Source organism: Choloepus didactylus, chromosome 2, assembly GCF_015220235.1.
Source record: "Choloepus didactylus isolate mChoDid1 chromosome 2, mChoDid1.pri, whole genome shotgun sequence".
In the NCBI taxonomy this organism is placed as follows: domain Eukaryota; kingdom Metazoa; phylum Chordata; class Mammalia; order Pilosa; family Megalonychidae; genus Choloepus; species Choloepus didactylus.
Genome location: NC_051308.1, coordinates 1,480,056 through 1,498,698, shown reverse-complemented (window position 1 = coordinate 1,498,698; position 18,643 = coordinate 1,480,056). Strand labels below are relative to the sequence as shown.

General features: G+C 36.2%; 1 protein-coding gene across 1 annotated transcript in view; it reads left to right on the top strand.

The window, feature by feature from the left end:
- PPIL4 (peptidylprolyl isomerase like 4) overlaps positions 1–16,342 on the top strand; it is a 78,544-nt gene extending 62,202 nt beyond the window's left edge. Inside the window, exons 12-13 of the mRNA XM_037819232.1 lie at positions 3,167–3,314; positions 14,332–16,342. Of these exons, the coding sequence (XP_037675160.1) occupies positions 3,167–3,314; positions 14,332–14,583 (400 nt within the window). The 3' untranslated portion in view covers positions 14,584–16,342. The remainder of the gene's footprint in view (positions 1–3,166; positions 3,315–14,331) is intronic.
- The last annotated feature ends 2,301 nt before the right edge of the window (positions 16,343–18,643 follow it).

Genomic DNA, 18,643 nt, shown 5'->3' with positions numbered 1-18,643 from the left:
TGCTCATATTTTTTCATTCTTTTCTCCATCTGCTCCTTTGCATGTAGGCTTTCAGGTGTTTTGTTCTCCAGTTCCTGAGTGTTTTCTTCTGCCTCTTGAGATCTGCTGTTGTATGTTTCCATTGTGTCTTTCATCTCTTGTGTTGTGCCTTTCATTTCCATAGATTCTGCTAGTAGGTTTTTTGAACTTTTGATTTTTGCCGTATACATGTCCAGTTCTTCCTTTACAGCCTCTATCTCTTTTGCAATATCTTCTCTAAACTTTTTGAATTGATTTAGCATTAGTTGTTTAAATTCCTGTATCTCAGTTGAAGTGTACGTTTGTTCCTTTGACTGGGCCATAACTTTGTTTTTCTTAGTGTAGGTTGTAATTTTCTGTTGTCTAGGCATGGTTTCCTTGGTTATCCAAATCAGGTTTTCTCAGACCAGAACAGGCTCAGGTCCCAGAGGGAAGAAATATTCAGTATCTGGTTTCCCTGCGGGTGTGTGTTAGAAAATTGCTCCACCCTTTGATGCCTCGGGTCACTGTGCTTTTCTGCCCAACAGATGACGCCTGTTAGCCTATAATTCTTGACTGGTGTGAGGAGGTGTGGCCGTGTTCCCCCAGGCTCTGGGGTCTGGTTCTGAATGGAAAGGGTCCCACCCCTTTCCTCCTAGAGAAGACAGACCTCCCAGGTGGAGGTCATTAGCATTTCAATGGTCTCTCTCTCTCTCTCTCTCTCTCTCTGTGCTTGTGCTGTCTCCACCCTTCTCCGCTTCACAGCCCTGGAAACTGGAAATGACTGGGGCTTTCTCCACTGAGCCAAAAAAGAAACAGATAGTCCCCTTCAGACCCAGTCCAAGGCTCTCCAAGGTCAGTCGTCACCCAAAGCCTCTGTCTGTTTTTTGGGGATGCGTACCTGTAGTGAGCAGTTCACACTCGCTACTTAAAACCCCAGTTGGAGCTCAGCTGAGCCGTATTTGCTTGCTGGGAGAGAGCTTCTCTCTGGCACCACGCGGCTCCGCAGCTCGGGCTATGGGGGAGGGGGTCTCCCGACCTGGTTCCGCAGGCTTTACTTACAGATTTTATGCTGTGTTCTCGGGCATTCCTCCCAATTCAGGTTGGGGTATGATGAGTGGATGGTCTTGTTTGTCCCCCCGCAGTTATTCTGGATTATTTACTAGTTGTTTCTGGTTTTTTGTAGTTGTTCCAGGGGGACTACTTAGCTTCTACTCCTCTCTATGCCGCCATCTTGCCCGACTCCAATCAGGATCTATATTTTTTAAACAGTATAACTCTAGTCGGTTTGTTCAAACACCACAATTACATGGAACTTTGAATAGGAAGTGAGATACAGTAGGTTAGTATAGGTTAGAGTGAAATAGTGACACATCCCAGAGTAATTTGGGCAGAGAATAAAAAATATATTTACAGCCTCCCCCCCTACCCCGCCACCCAAGGAGCTAGGGGAAGGTGCAGAAGTGTTAGACTTCCTCAATGGACTGGTGTTGATGTTGTCACAAACATTGGGACTGGCGATTTGATATGCTGAGCCCTCTATCATGGGACTTGCCCTTATGAAACTCATTACTGCAAAGGAGAGGCTAAACTTGCATATAATTGTGCCTAAGAGTCTCCCCCTGAGTACCTCTTTGTTGCTCAGATGTGGCCCTCTCTCTCTCTAACTGAGCCACCTCAGCAGGTAAACTCACTGCCCTCCCCACTACGTGGGACCCAACTCCCGGGGGTGTAACTCTCCCTGGAAATGCAGGATATGACTCCCAGGGATGAATCTGGACCCAGCATCATGGGATTGAGAATATCTTCTTGACCAAAAAGGGGGTGCAAAATGAGAGGAAATAGTTTCAGTGGCTGAGAGATTTCAGATGGAATCGAGAGGTCACTCTGGTGGACATTCTTTTGCACTATATAGATAACACCTCTTAGATTTTAATGTATTGGAATAGCTAGAAGTAAATACCTGAAACTATCAAACTCCAACCCAGTAGGCTGGACTCCTGAAAACAATTATATAATAAAGTAGATTATGGGGTGACAGTGTGATTGTGAAAACGTTGTGGATCACACTCCCTTTATCTAGTGTATGGATGGATGAGTAGAAAAATGGGGATAAAAACTAAATGAAAAATAGGGTGGGATTGGGGGTGGTGGTTTGGGTGTTCTTTTTTTTACTTTTATTGTTTATTCTTATTCTGATTCTTTCTGATGTAAGGAAAATGTTCAGCAATAGATTGTGGTGATGAATGCATAACTATATGATCGTTCTGTGAACGATTTGTATACCATGGATGATTGTATACCATGGATGATTGTATGGTATGTGAATATATTTCAATAAAACTGAATTTAATTAAAAAAAAATCCACTCATAGTTCCACTACCTAGGCAAATGATACTTTTTATTTCTCTTTATTCCTGTCAAATGGTTTTGTAAAGTTACATGGCATATGCAGTTTCTGCTTCAAGCATTTTTCACTTAAGATTTTTCATAAGTACTTTTCTAGGTATTTATCATATATCATGTTGAAGTACTATAATGTGTTTAATTATATATTTTTCACTAGGCATTTTGTTGTTCCCAGTTTCTGTTAGTAAAAATAATCCCATTATGTGTACCTTTGTTCATTTAACTCTTACTATAATTTTAATTTTATAAATTCTTACTAGAGTTTAAACATATTGATAACTGGTGATATATGTTGCTAAATTTCCTTATAGGATTGAGCTAATTTATACATCTTAAAAGAAGAGTCATATGATTGTTTTTTATATAGCTTCTCTCTGTCATTGGGATTTATAATATACTTTTTTTCTAGTGAAGATGTGTCTCACTTTCTGAGTTTACATTTTTTCATTGCTGACAAATATAATTCCTTGTTTTTTATGCTGCTTGTATTTTCATTTGTGGTATAGGGTTTTTTCTTCCATGTTTTTGGCCCATTTACCAGTTATTGACTGTTTAAGATTAGGATTCTTTCCATTTCTCTTATATAATGAAAGAAAATATGAGTTTTGTTTTAGAAATGAACTTTACACTTGTGAAACAATTTCTTTGCTTTAAAAAGTTACCTTTAGCTTAATGGCCACTGCTGTTTACCAGATTCTTAAGTTTTGATGTACTTTACCTCTGTCATTTCTCACATTTGTCCTTAACTAATTGCTACAGTGCAAAATATGATCTTATACTAGATGAGCAGGCAGAAGACTCAAAATCAAGTCACTCACACACAAGTAAGAAACACAAGAAGAAAACCCGCCACTGCTCTGAAGAAAAAGAAGATGAGGACTACATGCCTATTAGAAATACTAACCAGGTGCTTATAATCTCCACACTTTACTGGGAAGAAATAAATATTTTATCCCTTTGTAAATTACATCTTAGCAATGTAATTTTGAAGGTATGGCTATAGTTCTGAACCAGAGTGAGAATGTTCGTAACTCTACAATAACAGAATGGTTTCTCTGGGGTAATGACCTTTAATCTTCAAGAATATATATTAGAAATTATCAAAGATTGGTTTTGAAATAACTTAATGTATCATGCACTTCAACTTTGTGACACGAGTATGAATTCCATATCCGTAGATACTCATTTATTCCCATAAAAAAAGAAGTATGGTTATGCTGAAAAAGTGCTTCTCATTTATCATTTTAATTTCATATGAGTGTTATGTACAACACTAACAGCTCTTGAGGTTTTAGGACCTCAAACATTTTATGCTCCTCCATATCGTAAGTGTGAAATAAAAATAGTACTAATAATTAGCTTTATCATCCCCAAAGCTTTCTTGAACTTGTAACAAATAAAAAACAAATGATAATGAAAAATCCCCAAAGAAAATTAATTATAAAGAGAAAAAATCATTTCCCACTTGTATTTTTCCTCTGTTAAATGAAAAGCAAATTACATTACAGCCCCCAGTTTTCGTTTCACCATGTAGAAAACATTTGAGCTGGGCTGTGGAGGATGAGGAAGATTTCAGCAGGCAGAAGTGAGAGGGGAGGGAACTAAAGACAGTGAAAATGTCAAGCAAACATATAGAGATGGAGAAATGCAGTATGGGGCAAAGTAAAGGATTTGCTGTCTGAAGAGCAAGGTTTAAATTTTTACATAACCCTTCACTGATGTGGCTTTGACAAGTTATTTAACTTTCTAAGCCAGTTTCCTTCACTGTGAAACTGAGATAATACTTATCTCACAGGCATGTTTGTTAAGATTAAGTGAAAAAAATGTGTGTGCAAGCATTTTATACACTGGCATTTTTGTTGTTACTAATTGTATGACCCCTTGAACCGAAGTGCCAACTCATTATAAACGAAAAAATATTCCTTTTAAGAAAATTAGTATTTGTACAAAGCAGCATATATACATGATACAAGATAAAGTTGAGCAAAAATGAAAAAAATAAAAACACCTTGAGATTATTGCGTGTCTTTCACATCTTTATATCTGTATCTTTTCTATCTGCCTGCCTGCCTGCCTGCCTGCCTGCCCACACATGCAGGCAGACACATACTTTTTTATCAAAATGAGAACATAGGGTATGTGCCATTTTATAGCCTTCTTTTTTCAGTTACTAGTGGCCACTTTTCCATGTCAGTAAATTGTCACTTTATTTAAGATGTTACTTATTTTTGAATGGGAGGTGGGAAAAGATTGGACTTTGTTGTCAAACTCACCGGGATCTGAATTCTGATACTTTGTAAGACAGGTGCCCTTGGAGAGCTTCTCAAAGTCTCAGTTACTTCATTTATGAAATGAGGATAAAATATCTGTCTTGTAGAATTGTGATAATTATATATAAACTGCCTAGTGCAGACCTGATTTAGAGTTAGAGCTCAGTAATTGGTAACTGCTGTTAAGTTCTTTGAACTAACCTAAGCATTCTAAAACAGTTGCCTTCAAAATGTTTTGCTTATATGCTGCCTAAGAGAATTTTGAAAAGCAGCCCCTTATACATCTTAAAGTATATGGCTGAAGTTTAGCAATCATATTTAAATAGTTGCTAAGAATGTAATTTCTGTTAATTGTAAATGTAGTGATTTGATACACAATATTACCAATTTTTAAAAACACCTGAATAAACTAATAGCCAGAAAATTTATTGCTATGTTCCTTTCTTTCCTTTTTCCATTATTTTCACCTATAGGATTTTTTAATGCATTTTAAAATTATAAACTTTAACACATATATATAACAGTGATAACTTTCAAAATACAATTTAACGAGTAGTTGGAGAACAAACTTTGAAGAATGTTAAGGGTTACAGTTTCACAATTTCAGTTATTTCCATTATTGTAAAATGCAACATATATACAGAAAGGTGTTAACTTTCAAAGTACAGCTGAACAAGCAGTTATATAGATAATTTCAAAAAATGTTATGGGTTACAGTTTCACAGTTTCATTTCTTTCCTTATTCTGAAATTTAAGATATATACAGAAAGGTGATAACTTTCAAAGCACAATTCAATGACTAGCTATAGAACAAATTTCAAAGAATGTTATAGGTTACAATTCCACCATTTCAGTTATTTCCTTCTAGCTATTCTAATACCCTAGCATCATATATATATATATATATATATACACATATATATGTATATATATATGTATATATATATTTGTATAAAGTTTCAGTATTCGTAATCCTTTGTTAAATCCTATCTTGTCTGTTGCTACTGCTTCCCCTCATTTAATCAGTTTTCCATCTTCAGGGATGTCTAGGCAGTGACCACCCTAACTTGTTCATATTGAAAGGGGATGTTGACATTATGGGGGATGGGGCTGCATCTGATTGTTTTTCTTAAAGAGACTGTTGCCTCTGGGTTTTAGGACTTGTCTGGCATAGGAACACTATGGTGGGTTTAAGTTTCTGAGAGATAAAATGTAGTGAGTGAATCTTATGTAGAATCTCAGATAGGGACCTAGATGTTTCAGGACTACTGTTCGTTAGGGCCTGACATACTGTGGCCATTTGGGGTGTCTAGCTGGAGCTTGCATAAGAGAAACTTCCAGGATGGCCTGTCAACTCTATTTGAGATCTCTTAGCCACTGTAACCTTATTTTTTACCTCTCTTTTCCCCCTTTTGGTCAAGTAGGCATTTTGAATCCCTCACTGCCAGGGCCAGGCTCATTCCTGGGAGTTGTCTCCCACCTCACCAGGGAGATTCATTCCCCTGGGAGTCATGTCCCACATGGGGGTAGGTTAATGAATTTATTTGCTGATTTGGGCTTGGAGAGAGAGAAAGGCCACATCTGAGCAACAAAAGAGGTTTCCTGGGGGTGACTCTCAGGCACAATTATAAGTAGCCTTAGCCTCTCTTTTGCAGTAACAAGCTTCATAAGGGCAAGCGTCAAGATCAAGGGCTCAGCCTACTAAACCGGTAGTCCCCACTATTTGCAAGAATATCAGGAATTCCCCAGGTGGGGAAGTTTAATATTTCCCCCAGTCCCTCAAAGGGGCTTTGCAAATACTTTTTATTCTCTGCCCAAATTACTCTGGGATGTGTCGGGTATTCACGCTGATCTGTACAAATCACCTAGAAGATCTGTTTTTAATTTACTCTTCCAAATTCTTCTTTATGCTTTTCTAGGGTCTTCTTGATGTCCTTATGTCCTTAACCATCTCATTGAAGTTGTTTTGGAGATTTGTTTGTACTTCTTTGATTAATTCCTCCATGTTATGTGTTTCCTCTGGCTATTTAATTTGGTTGGTTGGGTTGTCTGTACCTTCTGGTTTATTATGCTTTATGATTTTCTGTTGTTGTTGGCCTCAGGTCATTTGTTTATCTTGACAAGGTTATTTTCAGATATGTAGAATTATTTAAACACTATCTATAATTTGATAGAGCTACAGCTTGATTGAGTGCACTTTCCTTGTCTTACCAGCAGATGGTGTTCTTACCCTTAAGACAGCTCTCCCCTAACTCTGCCTCTGCACTGGGTGGGGTCCAAACCGGGTGGAAATCCAATCAGTGCAAAAATTTTCCATGTGCCCTGGGGACTGCTAGCCCTGTGGGAGGGGAGTGGGTCCTGTGCAGTTCAGTAGGGAGTCTGCTCCAGGGCACAGAGGTCCTGGCAATTCCTATGGCTGCGAGTAGACCACTCTGGGGCTGTGGAACTGCATGTCTCACCTTCCAGCTCAGATGCGTTGCAGTACCTGTCCACCATGCCTGCGAGTCCCTGGGGTTAGGTAGGTGCCCCTGGCAGTTACATGTGGCGCCCTTACCTGTTGGTTGTGCACATTGCGGGTTGCCATGGATAGGAGTGGTTGTGGTCACAAGTCTGCCAAATCCCAAGTTCCCTCATGGGAGCTCTTGGACTTGAGGCTGTGAAGGGTTATCTTCCCAGCCATCTGCTGAAATGGGTGCATGGGGTTTAGAAAGCTGCTCGCTCTGCACTCTGCAGCCAGCTCTAGAACCAGTCCCTGGCATGGGAGCTCTTGGCTGTGGGACTGCAAAGGGTTATCACCCCAGCCAACTGCTCAGAAGGTGCATGGGGTGTGGAAGGCTGCTCCCTTCCACGCAGCTGGCTCCAACCGCCCGTTCCTGGCAGCTTTCTGTGCAGAACATTCACCTTTCCTAAACGCAGTCTCTCTGCCTCTCCCTCCACGTCCTCACTATGTGGTGTAGAAGTCCCTGCCCAGTCATTGGCACCCTGGAACTGCTGTTCTGGAGCACTTTCTGTCCTATTGTCCTTTATCTAGTGTTTTTCATGGAGGAGAATTTTGCTCTGCCTCTCCTAATCCACCATCTTCCCAGAAGTCCCATCTATAGAATTGTATCTTTTTTTTTTTAATATTCATTTTATTGAGATATATTCACATACCATGCAGTCATACAAAACAAATCGTACATTTGATTGTTCACAGTACCATCACATAGTTGTGCATTCATCACCAAAATCAATCCCTGCCACCTTCATTACCACACACACAAAAATAACAAGAATAATAATTAAAGTGAAAAAGAGCAATTAAAGTAAAAAAGAACACTGGGTGCCTTTGTTTGTTTGTTTGTTTGTTTATTTTCCTTCCCCCATTTTTATACTCATATAGGATTGTATCTTAATGTAACATACTTAAAAAAACAAAAATAACCTTTTATTATAGAAAATTTCAAACATTTACAGAAACAGAACAGTATTACAAATCTGCAATTGGCCGTCTTCAACCATTATCCACTTCATCTCTTTCCCTCTGTTACGCTGGAGCAAATGTAGACATACTGTTTCATACATACATAAATATTTTAATATATGACTTTAAAAAATGACCCAATACTATTATCACATCTTTTTAAAGGTTATTATAATTCCTTTAGTAGCATCAAATATTCAGTCACTGTTCACATTTTCCTGATTCTTGTGATTTTTAAAACTGTTTGTTTTCCAAGAAAGGATCATACAATGCAGTTAGCTCTTTTAATCCATAGATTTCCCCGCTACCTTTTGGCCACCCTTGTACTTTATTTGTTGGCAAAAACTAGATATTTGTCTTGAAGAGTTTCCACATTCTGCATTTTGCTGTCTACATCCCAATGTTGCCATTTATGTTTCTCTGTCTACTGTACTTCCTGCTAATCAGTAGTTAGATCTTGACGGCTCAATCAGATTCAGGTTCAGTTTTTATTTTACTGGCAAAACTATGTCATACATAGTGTCGTCTGGTTTACTTCCATGAGGGTGGTGCATCATGCCTCTTGTATGTGTATGAGAGGGAGAGATTTTGGTGGATCATTGCCTAGATCCATTGATTAATTTAATGGTTGAAAAATGGTAATACTATCATCTCTTTATTTATTAACTGGAACATTTTTATGAAAAGAGACTTTCCCTTATCAACTGTGATTACCCTGAGATACTAGTTCACGTGGAAAAGGCAGGATAAATGCTTGATTTTTTCCCTTTATTTATCAATTTTCAGAGTAATGAGTTGGTTCCTAAGTATCATTCTGTGGTCAGTGGTGACAAGTGAGTTAATATTTTTAATAGTATCCTGAACTATATAGCTCTAAACACATCTGAAGCATTTGTGCCCATTGCAGTCACGCTTTTAGTGATGCTCACACTGCCCAAGCTGTGGCAGTGGGAACCCGTTCAGGCCAGCCCCTTGCATCTCTGTCCTGACAGATCTTAGTCATGAGTGCTGCTTTCAGCTATGACAAGGTGTTCTAGGCTCAGTTTTCACATGTCCTGCTCTAGACTTGGTCCTTTCCCAGTGACCCATGGTTCCTCTCAGGATAGTTTTCAAAGAATAGAATGTGTTCATTGCTCCTGAGTTGGTCATTGTTTGTTGGCTTTCTCAGTGGACAGTTAGAAAACCTGTTTTTTAATTTGTTTGCTTGTTTATAGAAGATAAAATATTTCTTGAGTACATACTGATGTTTCCAATTCAGATTGAAAACTATAAGGTTTTTATTTAATTTCATTGATCCTTAAATCTGTGATTTCTCCCATGCCAAAAATCCTGGTTCTCAAAAACACAAACATAATTATTCATTTGCTTAATTTCTCATTATACACACAACAGTCTTAGAATAATGATATCAACACTATAACCAGTAATATGATTACTAGAAACAGTTTATGATTTTTATTTGAAGTTCTTGTTGTCCTTGAGGTGTAACCCTCCAGGGATTTACAGTCAAATTACTGTTTTAAAGTCACTTGGAATATTTCTCTCTGTGTAATTATGCTACCAATTGGATTCATAGTTCAGTTAATTTGTTTCATTGTCTTTTCAATGTTTAAGGATTACTTAATACTTTTTTTTTGTTTGTTTTATAGTGTTGTGAATTATTTATGTGGCTCCAAAGTAAAATCTCCAAAATGATACATACAGAAAACCTAGCTTCCGTTCCTGCTGCTCTCCTCCTTCCCCCTGTAAATTGCCATTTTATGTTTCATGGTTTATTCTTCATTTTTAAAAAATGTTATCAGGTATATATTTTGTTTATATTCTTGTCCCTTCTATTCTGAATGGCATGCATCCCTACCTGTTGTTGCCCAGTGCAGGGTTGGTGCTTCCTTCCCAGCCTTTTAGCTGCTTAAAGAGCACCCCCATTCCTGCCGTGCCCCCAGTTTTTAAGCCACCCGTGGTCAGTTCCTTCAGTTATTCCTCATGTGAATCAGTGGCAGTAATAATAGTAATAGCTAACATCTTTTGTGAGGTGGGTACTATTCTCCCCATTTCACAGACAAGGGAAGTGAGAACTAAAAGTGTTAAGTTGGCTCATGGTATTACACAGATCATGAGTGATGGAGTCACGATTTAAATCTAGACTTGCACTCTACTTCTCCCTTCAAGTACACCCTTCTCAGTTTTCTTTCCTAAATCATATTGTTCTTCTAATATAATTTTTCCCATAGTGTAATATTCCAGTGTGATCTAACAGGAACGTCTCTTTCCTCTTAATTTCCATACTTCTATTAATTTAGTCTAGGATTACCCCAGTCTTTTTTAATGGTGACTAAAGCACCCTTAATTTCATCCCTTCTTCCCCACCCCCAGTGCTACTTTACCTGTACCCCCTTACTTGAACTTGTATGGGGAATCTTTGATGAATTTAGGCCTGAAAAAAGCATTGGTTTTGTTTGAGATAATTAGAAGTCTAAAAAAATTCAAACAGGCTGTATTTTAAGTCTGTGATTTTTTTTCCCCTTCCTTTTGCAAATCTTTTTGATCCTGCTGTTTGATCACCTAAAACCATACAATGGCAAATACCCTTCTCTTTGGGCATAAAGAGCATCAAGTAATTTGGGGGCTATGCTATTAGTATTTTTTAAATAATTTTAAGGCAGTTGGCAATGTTAAAGTTGTTAAATTCTGAATAATATTTATTTCCTAGCTTTATTTTCTCCCCTCAGAGTGTATTAAGGTAAATTATTTTCATTTATACTAAGACTGTTTTTCTTATTTCATTTTTATTGAGATATATTCACATACCATGCAGTCATACAAAGCATACATTCAGTTGTTCACAGTACCATTATATAGTTGTGTGTTCATCACCAAAATTAATTTTTGAACATTTTCATTACCACACATACAAAAATAATAAGAATAGAAATTAAAGTGAAAAAGAACAATTAAAGTAAAAAAGAACACTGGATGCCTATTTTTTTTCTTCCCCCTTTTTTCTACTCATCCATCCATGCACTGGACCAAGGGGAGTGTGGTCTATATGGCTTTCCCAATCACATTGTCACCCCTCTTAAGCTACATTTTTATACAGTCATCTTCAAGATTCATGGGTTCTGGGTTCATTTATACTAAGATTTAATAATATAGTTACACTAAGTTTCTCTTAGTTTCTTTTCCTTCTAATAAAACTCAGCATCAGGACTTAAGCTTTCAATTGGGACCCCAATTTTTTTATTATTCTGATTGTTTTCCTTTTGATATTAGTCTCAAAAATAGAGTTAAAGGGATTTTCAATATTAGGCAGTTGCCAGGTACAGTTCAGATGTCTCTATTTGTTGACATTTTGCTTGGCAAGTCTGGTTTCCAAGGAATGTTTTAACCCATTTTTTCCAAGCTCTTTGTTTTTATTGAATGTCAACCTTATTGTTCAATTCGAAAACTTATCTGTTTAATTTTTCCACCTCAGGTCTTAATTCCAAGATGGTTACTGTGTTGTTGAGGTTTGGGTTTCACTGGGGTTGCAGGAAATGAGTCTTCAGCTGCAGTTGCCTGCTGAAAAGGATGATAAAGGGCATTCACACTGCTAGTCATTCCTCCACTGTGGTTTTCATAGTGTTTAGTATTCTTGTAATTTGGAACTCTGCTTTTGCTGTCATTTTAATGATTTAATGTCATTGTATTGGTTAAGATTTAACTAAATCTTTGATTTAGTCCCCAGAGACCTGAGCAAGGATAGTATTAGTTAGAGTAGACTTTTTTTCTGCTTTACATCAAATCATTTGCCAGGCTAAATTGATTGCCTTAAATTGGCCATTTTGTATGGGGTTTTGTTTTGTTTTAGTTTTCCTGTTTGGCCAAATACTAGTTTGATCATCTTATGTCTTAAATGTGTAAAATCATAGAATTTTTGAAATTCTCTACTAACTCATTTCCCTCCCTTTAGATAATGAAGATACTAACCCAGAGGCCCTAAAATAGTAATAGTGTCATTGGAGAGCTAGAACTTTAACCCATTTATTTTGATTCCATCAGGTGTTTTTATTTTTATTATTCTATGCACCCCCCTGCCCTTTTCAATTTTATATGTCACATTACGGACGAAGTAAACAGTTATCTCCAACCTATATAAATCTCTTGAGCCTCAGTTTCTTTATTTCTGGAATGAAGATAAAGCACTCCAAAAGCACTTCACACTGTGCGAGCGTATACATAGAGGCTCTACTCTAATTTGGTTTCATCTAGCCACTGAAACTTTCTCCTACATACTACAGTGCTAATTCTTCCTTGCCTGTCAGTTTCCATTTATACAACTTGCATAAGCTTTTCACAGCCAATCCAAACCCAAACCCACTCATCTTTTGAGGCTCATCTCATGTCCTAACTTCTCTGTGAGACCTTCTCTGATAAATCTGAATTTAAGAGTATTTCTTGTATGTCACATCTCCTAAATGACAAAGAACATTTGAATCCAGATCTGCCTTACATCAAAGCTTGTGTAGCTTTGAAAACCACCCCAAGGAGCAGTGGTACTAAAGCTTCAGTCCATTCCAGATTTTCAGCTTCCTCAATTAAAAAAAAATAATTAAATGCCATATACCTTTTGTCTTTCAATTTTGTTTTAAACACTCAAAGCTTGTAAGTGTCTATTTGTATAATAGTGTGCTGAGGATTTTGTGGAGTTCTGTGTTGACTGACAGTCCATGCATTTTAGAAGTTTATAGTTTCAACTAATACAGAAATAAGTACTAAATTTACAGAGAGAAAAGCACATGGATATTTACATTTTGTGTATGTTACAGAAAGCACACAAAGTCCTTTTTCTAGGAATGTCATATTGTTAGAGAATAGTTGATTAAGATCTATACCAAAATATCTACTCATTTTCTACCTCCTGGACTTCTATAGAATGCTAAGAACTATTGGGATTGTGTAGGAAATCATGAATCAGTTTATAATGTATTCCACAAACACTGTGATTATGTTTTCTTTTAATTCAATTTTATTGAGATATGGCCACATAACATACAATCATCCACAGTTTACAATCAGTTGTTCACAGTACCATCATATAGTTGTGCATTCATGGGATTATGTTTTTAACAATCAGATTTATTTTTCACATACTACAAACCCTGTGCCAGATGTAATATAAAGTACCTAGACAGTATGGAATAATTAATCATTTGCTTAATAACTAGTCCTTAGCCATGGGTATCCATCACTCTGGATTTCAAACCTTGGCAATTCCATCTACTATGATAATGTCTATGCTGATAGATTTGAGACCCTTGGGGGATAATCCTTTGCTTCTGCCTTTCCTCTGTGCCATCTTTTAAGGAAATTGAATTATCTCACAAAAGAGCATTGACTCTGGTCCCTTTAGATTTCAACCAGTTGCTGAGATACTCATTTTAATTCATGATGGGATACAAGCAGAAATAGTCATTGAAACTAGCTATCTTTTATGTACAAAAATTATTACCACTGTTTATTAAGAATACAATTAAATATACATACTTTATTGTCTTTGGGGTAATGGATATTCCAGTGTTCTTAACTAATTTTTAAGAAATATGTAAATAATGATTTTAAAAAAAGACAGCTTAGTATAAAGATGGAAGCTTTCTTCAAAGATTTGGAGGGGAGCTGTTATAAAATAAAACACTATAAAAATTAATCACCTAGAACAAAGTATGCAGTACATGAATTTTTTCTTTTTGGACTGACTGACTGGAGTAAGGCCTCTTTCCTACTATGCTATTTAAATGATGTCTTCTTTATAATGGGAACTTCAGTAGTTTCATCACAGATCAGTGATCAGACCATCTTTTTGGGGAGAGAGGGAGAAGAGGGGTGGAAAGGTGACCACATATTACCAGAATTCTTGATATTGCAATTTTACTGTAAAGATTTATTCTAGTTCCTATTCCTTGTTTTTAGATCTGATCCTTCATATCAGCTACGATAGTAGATACAGAGCAATGAGATTGGCAAGAAAAAGGGTTAAAGCAGTTTCTGAATTATTTTTCCTTTTTAATTTACAATATTCTTGGCAGTAGTAGTAGTGTTCAATAGTGTTCAAAGTTGAGCTGTTCTAAATGCTTGTCTACATTTTATAAACTGACAGTATGTTCAAAATTATTATTTTACTGGTTCCCTTGAAAATCTCTCTTTTCCTTTGACAGGATATCTACAGGGAAATGGGATTCGGTCACTATGAAGAAGAAGAAAGCTGTTGGGAGAAACAAAAGAGTGAAAAGAGAGACCGAACTAAAAACCGAAGTCGTAGCCGATCCCAAGAAAGGGATGCCCACTATAGTAATAGTCACAAATCCAAATATCAAACAGATCCCTATGAAAGAGAAAGGAATAGAAAAAGAGACCGAAGTAGGAGTCCAAAGAAATCCAAAGATAAAGAAAAGTCTAAGTACAGATGAAGGATGAAGAATCAGAAGTAATTGGCTAACATATTTACTCTTGTCTAACTTAGAGTACCAGGAAAGCAGATGTTCAAATTTTATGATAAAGCAGTTAAAGACTCTGCTTATTATTTTTTTTCACACTAGAATTATGGCCCTTTTAGATTAATAACTGTATAGGGCACTGAAAGACAATAAAGAATTTAGCATTTTCTTTGTATACTTTTTTTACACTAATTTTATTGTTATACATAAATGATAGTCTTCATTTTTAAAAAGTCTTTCATATTTTCTGCTCTTCTTTTTTTAATGAGTATTTCACAACTACAAAAAAAAAAACATGTATATATAAGATATGGAGAATAATAAATACTTGTGTATGTATCAACCAGCATAAGAAATAGAATATTACCTGCATTTTAGAAGTCCACTATGTGCCCTTTTCCTCTCAATTATTATTCTGAATTTTGTGTTTATCATTATCTTGTTTGTTATAGTTTTATAACGTATGTCAGTATTTCTAAAGGAAATACTAAGTTCTGTATGTTTTTGAATTTTATATAAATGGAATCGTAACGTGTGTTTACTTTTGTGACTTGCTGTTTTTGACTTAGTGTTTTTGGGGGAGTCATTCATTTTTATTGCTTTATAGTATTCCATTATTTGAACATACCGCAATTTATCTGTTCTTCTATTGGTGGATATTTGGCTTTTTGTTTGTTTCTTTTTGCCTTTACTATTGCAAACGATGCTGCTATGATCCTTGTATATCTAGGAGTAAAATTGCTTGGTTATGTAGTGTAAGTATCTTCGTCTTTACAAAATAATGCCAAATTATATTCTAAAGTGGCTGTACCAGTTTACTGTCCTGTCAGCACCATGTGAGGTTCATTTGTTTCGCATAATTTCTGATACTTGTTAATTTCAGACCTTTTAATCCAATCTAGTGGATTTTGTAAGGTGTCTTATTGTGCTTTCCAATAAGAAGACTACTGTTATTTTTCTTTGTTTTTCTGTATGTACTGTGTTTTACTCTGGCTGCTTTTAAAGTTTTTTCTTCATCACTGATTTTAAGCAGTTTGATTATGATGTGCTTAGTATTGTTTTGTTTTTTGTTTTTGTTTTTTTTCCATGTTTCTTCTGCTTGGAGTTATTGGATCCATGAGTTTATGGTTTTCATCAAATTTGGAAATTTTTTACTATTCTTCAAATATTTTTTTGGTCCCTCCTTTCTCCTCCGTCCTTTCCTTCTGGAACTCCAGCTGTGTGTATGGTAGACCACATGAGTTGGGCCACAGCATACTTGAATTATGCTACAGCTCTGTTTGTTTGTTTGTTTTTTTGTCTGTTTTTTCTTTCAGTGTTTTATGTTGAATAGTTTCCATTGCTGTGTCTTTGAGTTTATTAATCTTTTCTTCTGCAGTATCTAATCTCTTGTTAATCTTATCCAGTGTATTTTTCACCCAGACATCGTATTTTTAATCTTTAGAAGTTCCATTTGGATCTACTTAATACGCTCATGCTTTCCTCTACCATTTTGAACATATAGAGTATATTTGTAATAGCTATGTTAATGTCTTTGTCCATTAATTCTATCATCTGTCATTGCTGTCTGTCATGATTTTTCTTCTCATTATTGGGTCATATTTTCTCTTTTTGTAAATTTTGATTGGATGCCAGTCATTGTGTATTTACTTTGTTGGGTGCTGTATTTTTTTTTCCTTTAAATATATTTGAGCTTTGTTCTGGGACATAATTAAATTACTCGGAAACAGTTTCATGGCTTTTAAGCTTTATTAGTTAGGTGCACAACAGCCTTTAGTCTAGGGCTAATACCCTTCTGAGCACTCTTCCCTATGCCTTATCTATTATGAAATTGCTCCACTATGGCTCTTGGGAAGGTAAACTATTGTGAGCCCTGTATGAGCCAAATTGTTCTGCCTTCTCCTTTCTTGTGGTTCTTTCCCAGCCTGGTAGTTTCCCTACATGCATGTACTGGTTAGTATTCAGCTGAAGACAAGGGGAACCGTCTGTACATCTCTGGAACTCTCTTTCCCCATGTAGCTCCTTCCTCTTCAATACCCTACACATTTTACCTTGGCTTTTCTAAATTACCAACCCAGAGAGACTTCCTGGCTCTTTCTGGGTTCTTCCTTGTGTTACAGTCTGGAAACCTCATATAGTAAGCTGAGAAAATTAGAGGGCTTTGTTTTATTTCCTTCGCTCAAGAGTCTTTGTCCTGTACTGGCTCTTGTCCAGTGTCTGAAAAAACACTGTTGTATACATTTTTTCCAGGTTTTTAGTTGTTTAAGATGGGGAGGATAAATCCTTTCCCTGTTACTCCATTTTTGCCAATGTGGAAGTCTTATCATGTTTGAATTTACGTTTCCAAAATACTAATGAGGTTATATATGGTGCTTTTCCCTGATTGCTCTATGTGAAAAGCTTGTTTCATGCTGTTTGTGCATTTTACGTTAGGTTGTTATAACTTTCTTACTGCTTTTTTCAAGAAATTTTTTATTAATTTAGGATACCAATCCATTTTTAATGCAATTTTATTGAGATATATTCACACACTATATAATCCGTGCAATAAATGGCTCACAGTATTATCACATAGTTTTGCATTCATCACCACCATCAATTTTAAAACTTTTTCATTACTCAAAAAAAAAAAAAAAAAAAAAAAGAAAACTCAAAACATCCTGTATCCATTATTCGCCCCCATCATTGACCCCTGGCATTGGTGCGGTATATTTGTTCACTGTTAATGAAAGAATATTAATATATTACTGTTAACTATAGTCCATAGTTTGCAATAGGTGCTTTGCTCCCTGTATACTCTTATTAACCAATCCATTTTTTACTGTTAGATGTCAACACTTCTCAGTTTGTGGCTTATGCTTTTCACTTTTCTGTTCATATCCTTGGAGAAGCACACGTTTTAAATCTACCCCACCTCCCAACATATATACTGTGTACTGTGTAAGTTATATATAAAATTTATCATTTTAACAGTTTTTAAGTGTTTAATTCAGTGGCATTAATTACATTTACAATGTTGTGCAACCATCACCACTATGTTTTTATCACCCCAAACAGAAACTCTGTGCCCATTAAGCAATAACTCCGCATTCTCCACCCCTCCAGCCCCTGGTAACCTTTAATCTACTTTCTCTTTCTATGAATTGCCTATTCTAAATATTGTCTGTAAGTGGAATCATACAGTATTTGCCTTTTAGTGCCCGGCTTCTTTCACTAGCATGTTTTCAAAGTTCATCCATGTTGAACTTTTGTTCCTTTTTATGGCTTAATAATATTCCATTGCATATGTATGTGTGTGTATATATATGTATTGTGTGTGTGTGTGTGTATATATATATATATGTGTGTATATATATACATATTGTGTGTGTGTGTGTGTGTATATATATATATATATGTGTATATATATATATATATGTATGTATACACACACACACAGCACATTTTGTTTATCCATTTATTGAAGGACACTTGGGTTGTTTCCACCTTCTGGCTATTGTGAATGATGCTATGAACATTGACGTACAAGGATCTGAGTCCCTGTATTCAATTCTCTGGTTGGGTGTATACCCAGAAGTGGGATTGCTGGGTCAATTGGTAGTTGTATGTTTTACTGTTTGAGAAACTACCAAGCTGTTTTCTGTGGTGGCTGCAGCGTTTACAGTCCTACCAGCAATGCACAAGAATTCCATTTTCTCCACCTCCTGACCAACACTTGTTATTTGCATATTAATATTAGTCATCGTAGTGGAGGTGAAGTGGTGTCTCACTGTGGGTTGATTTGCCTTTCCCTAAAGATTAATGTTCATGTGCTTATCGTATATTTGATTTTTCTCTTTAGAGAAATGTCTATTCAAGTCCTTGACCCATTTTAAAATTTATTGTTGAATTGTAAGAGTTCTGAATATATTCTAGATATTAAACTCTTATCAGATATAGGATTTCCAAATATTTTCTCCCATTCTATAAGTTGTCCTTTCACTTTCTTGATAATGTCCTCTGGTGCACAAAAGTTTTTAATTTTGGGGAAGTC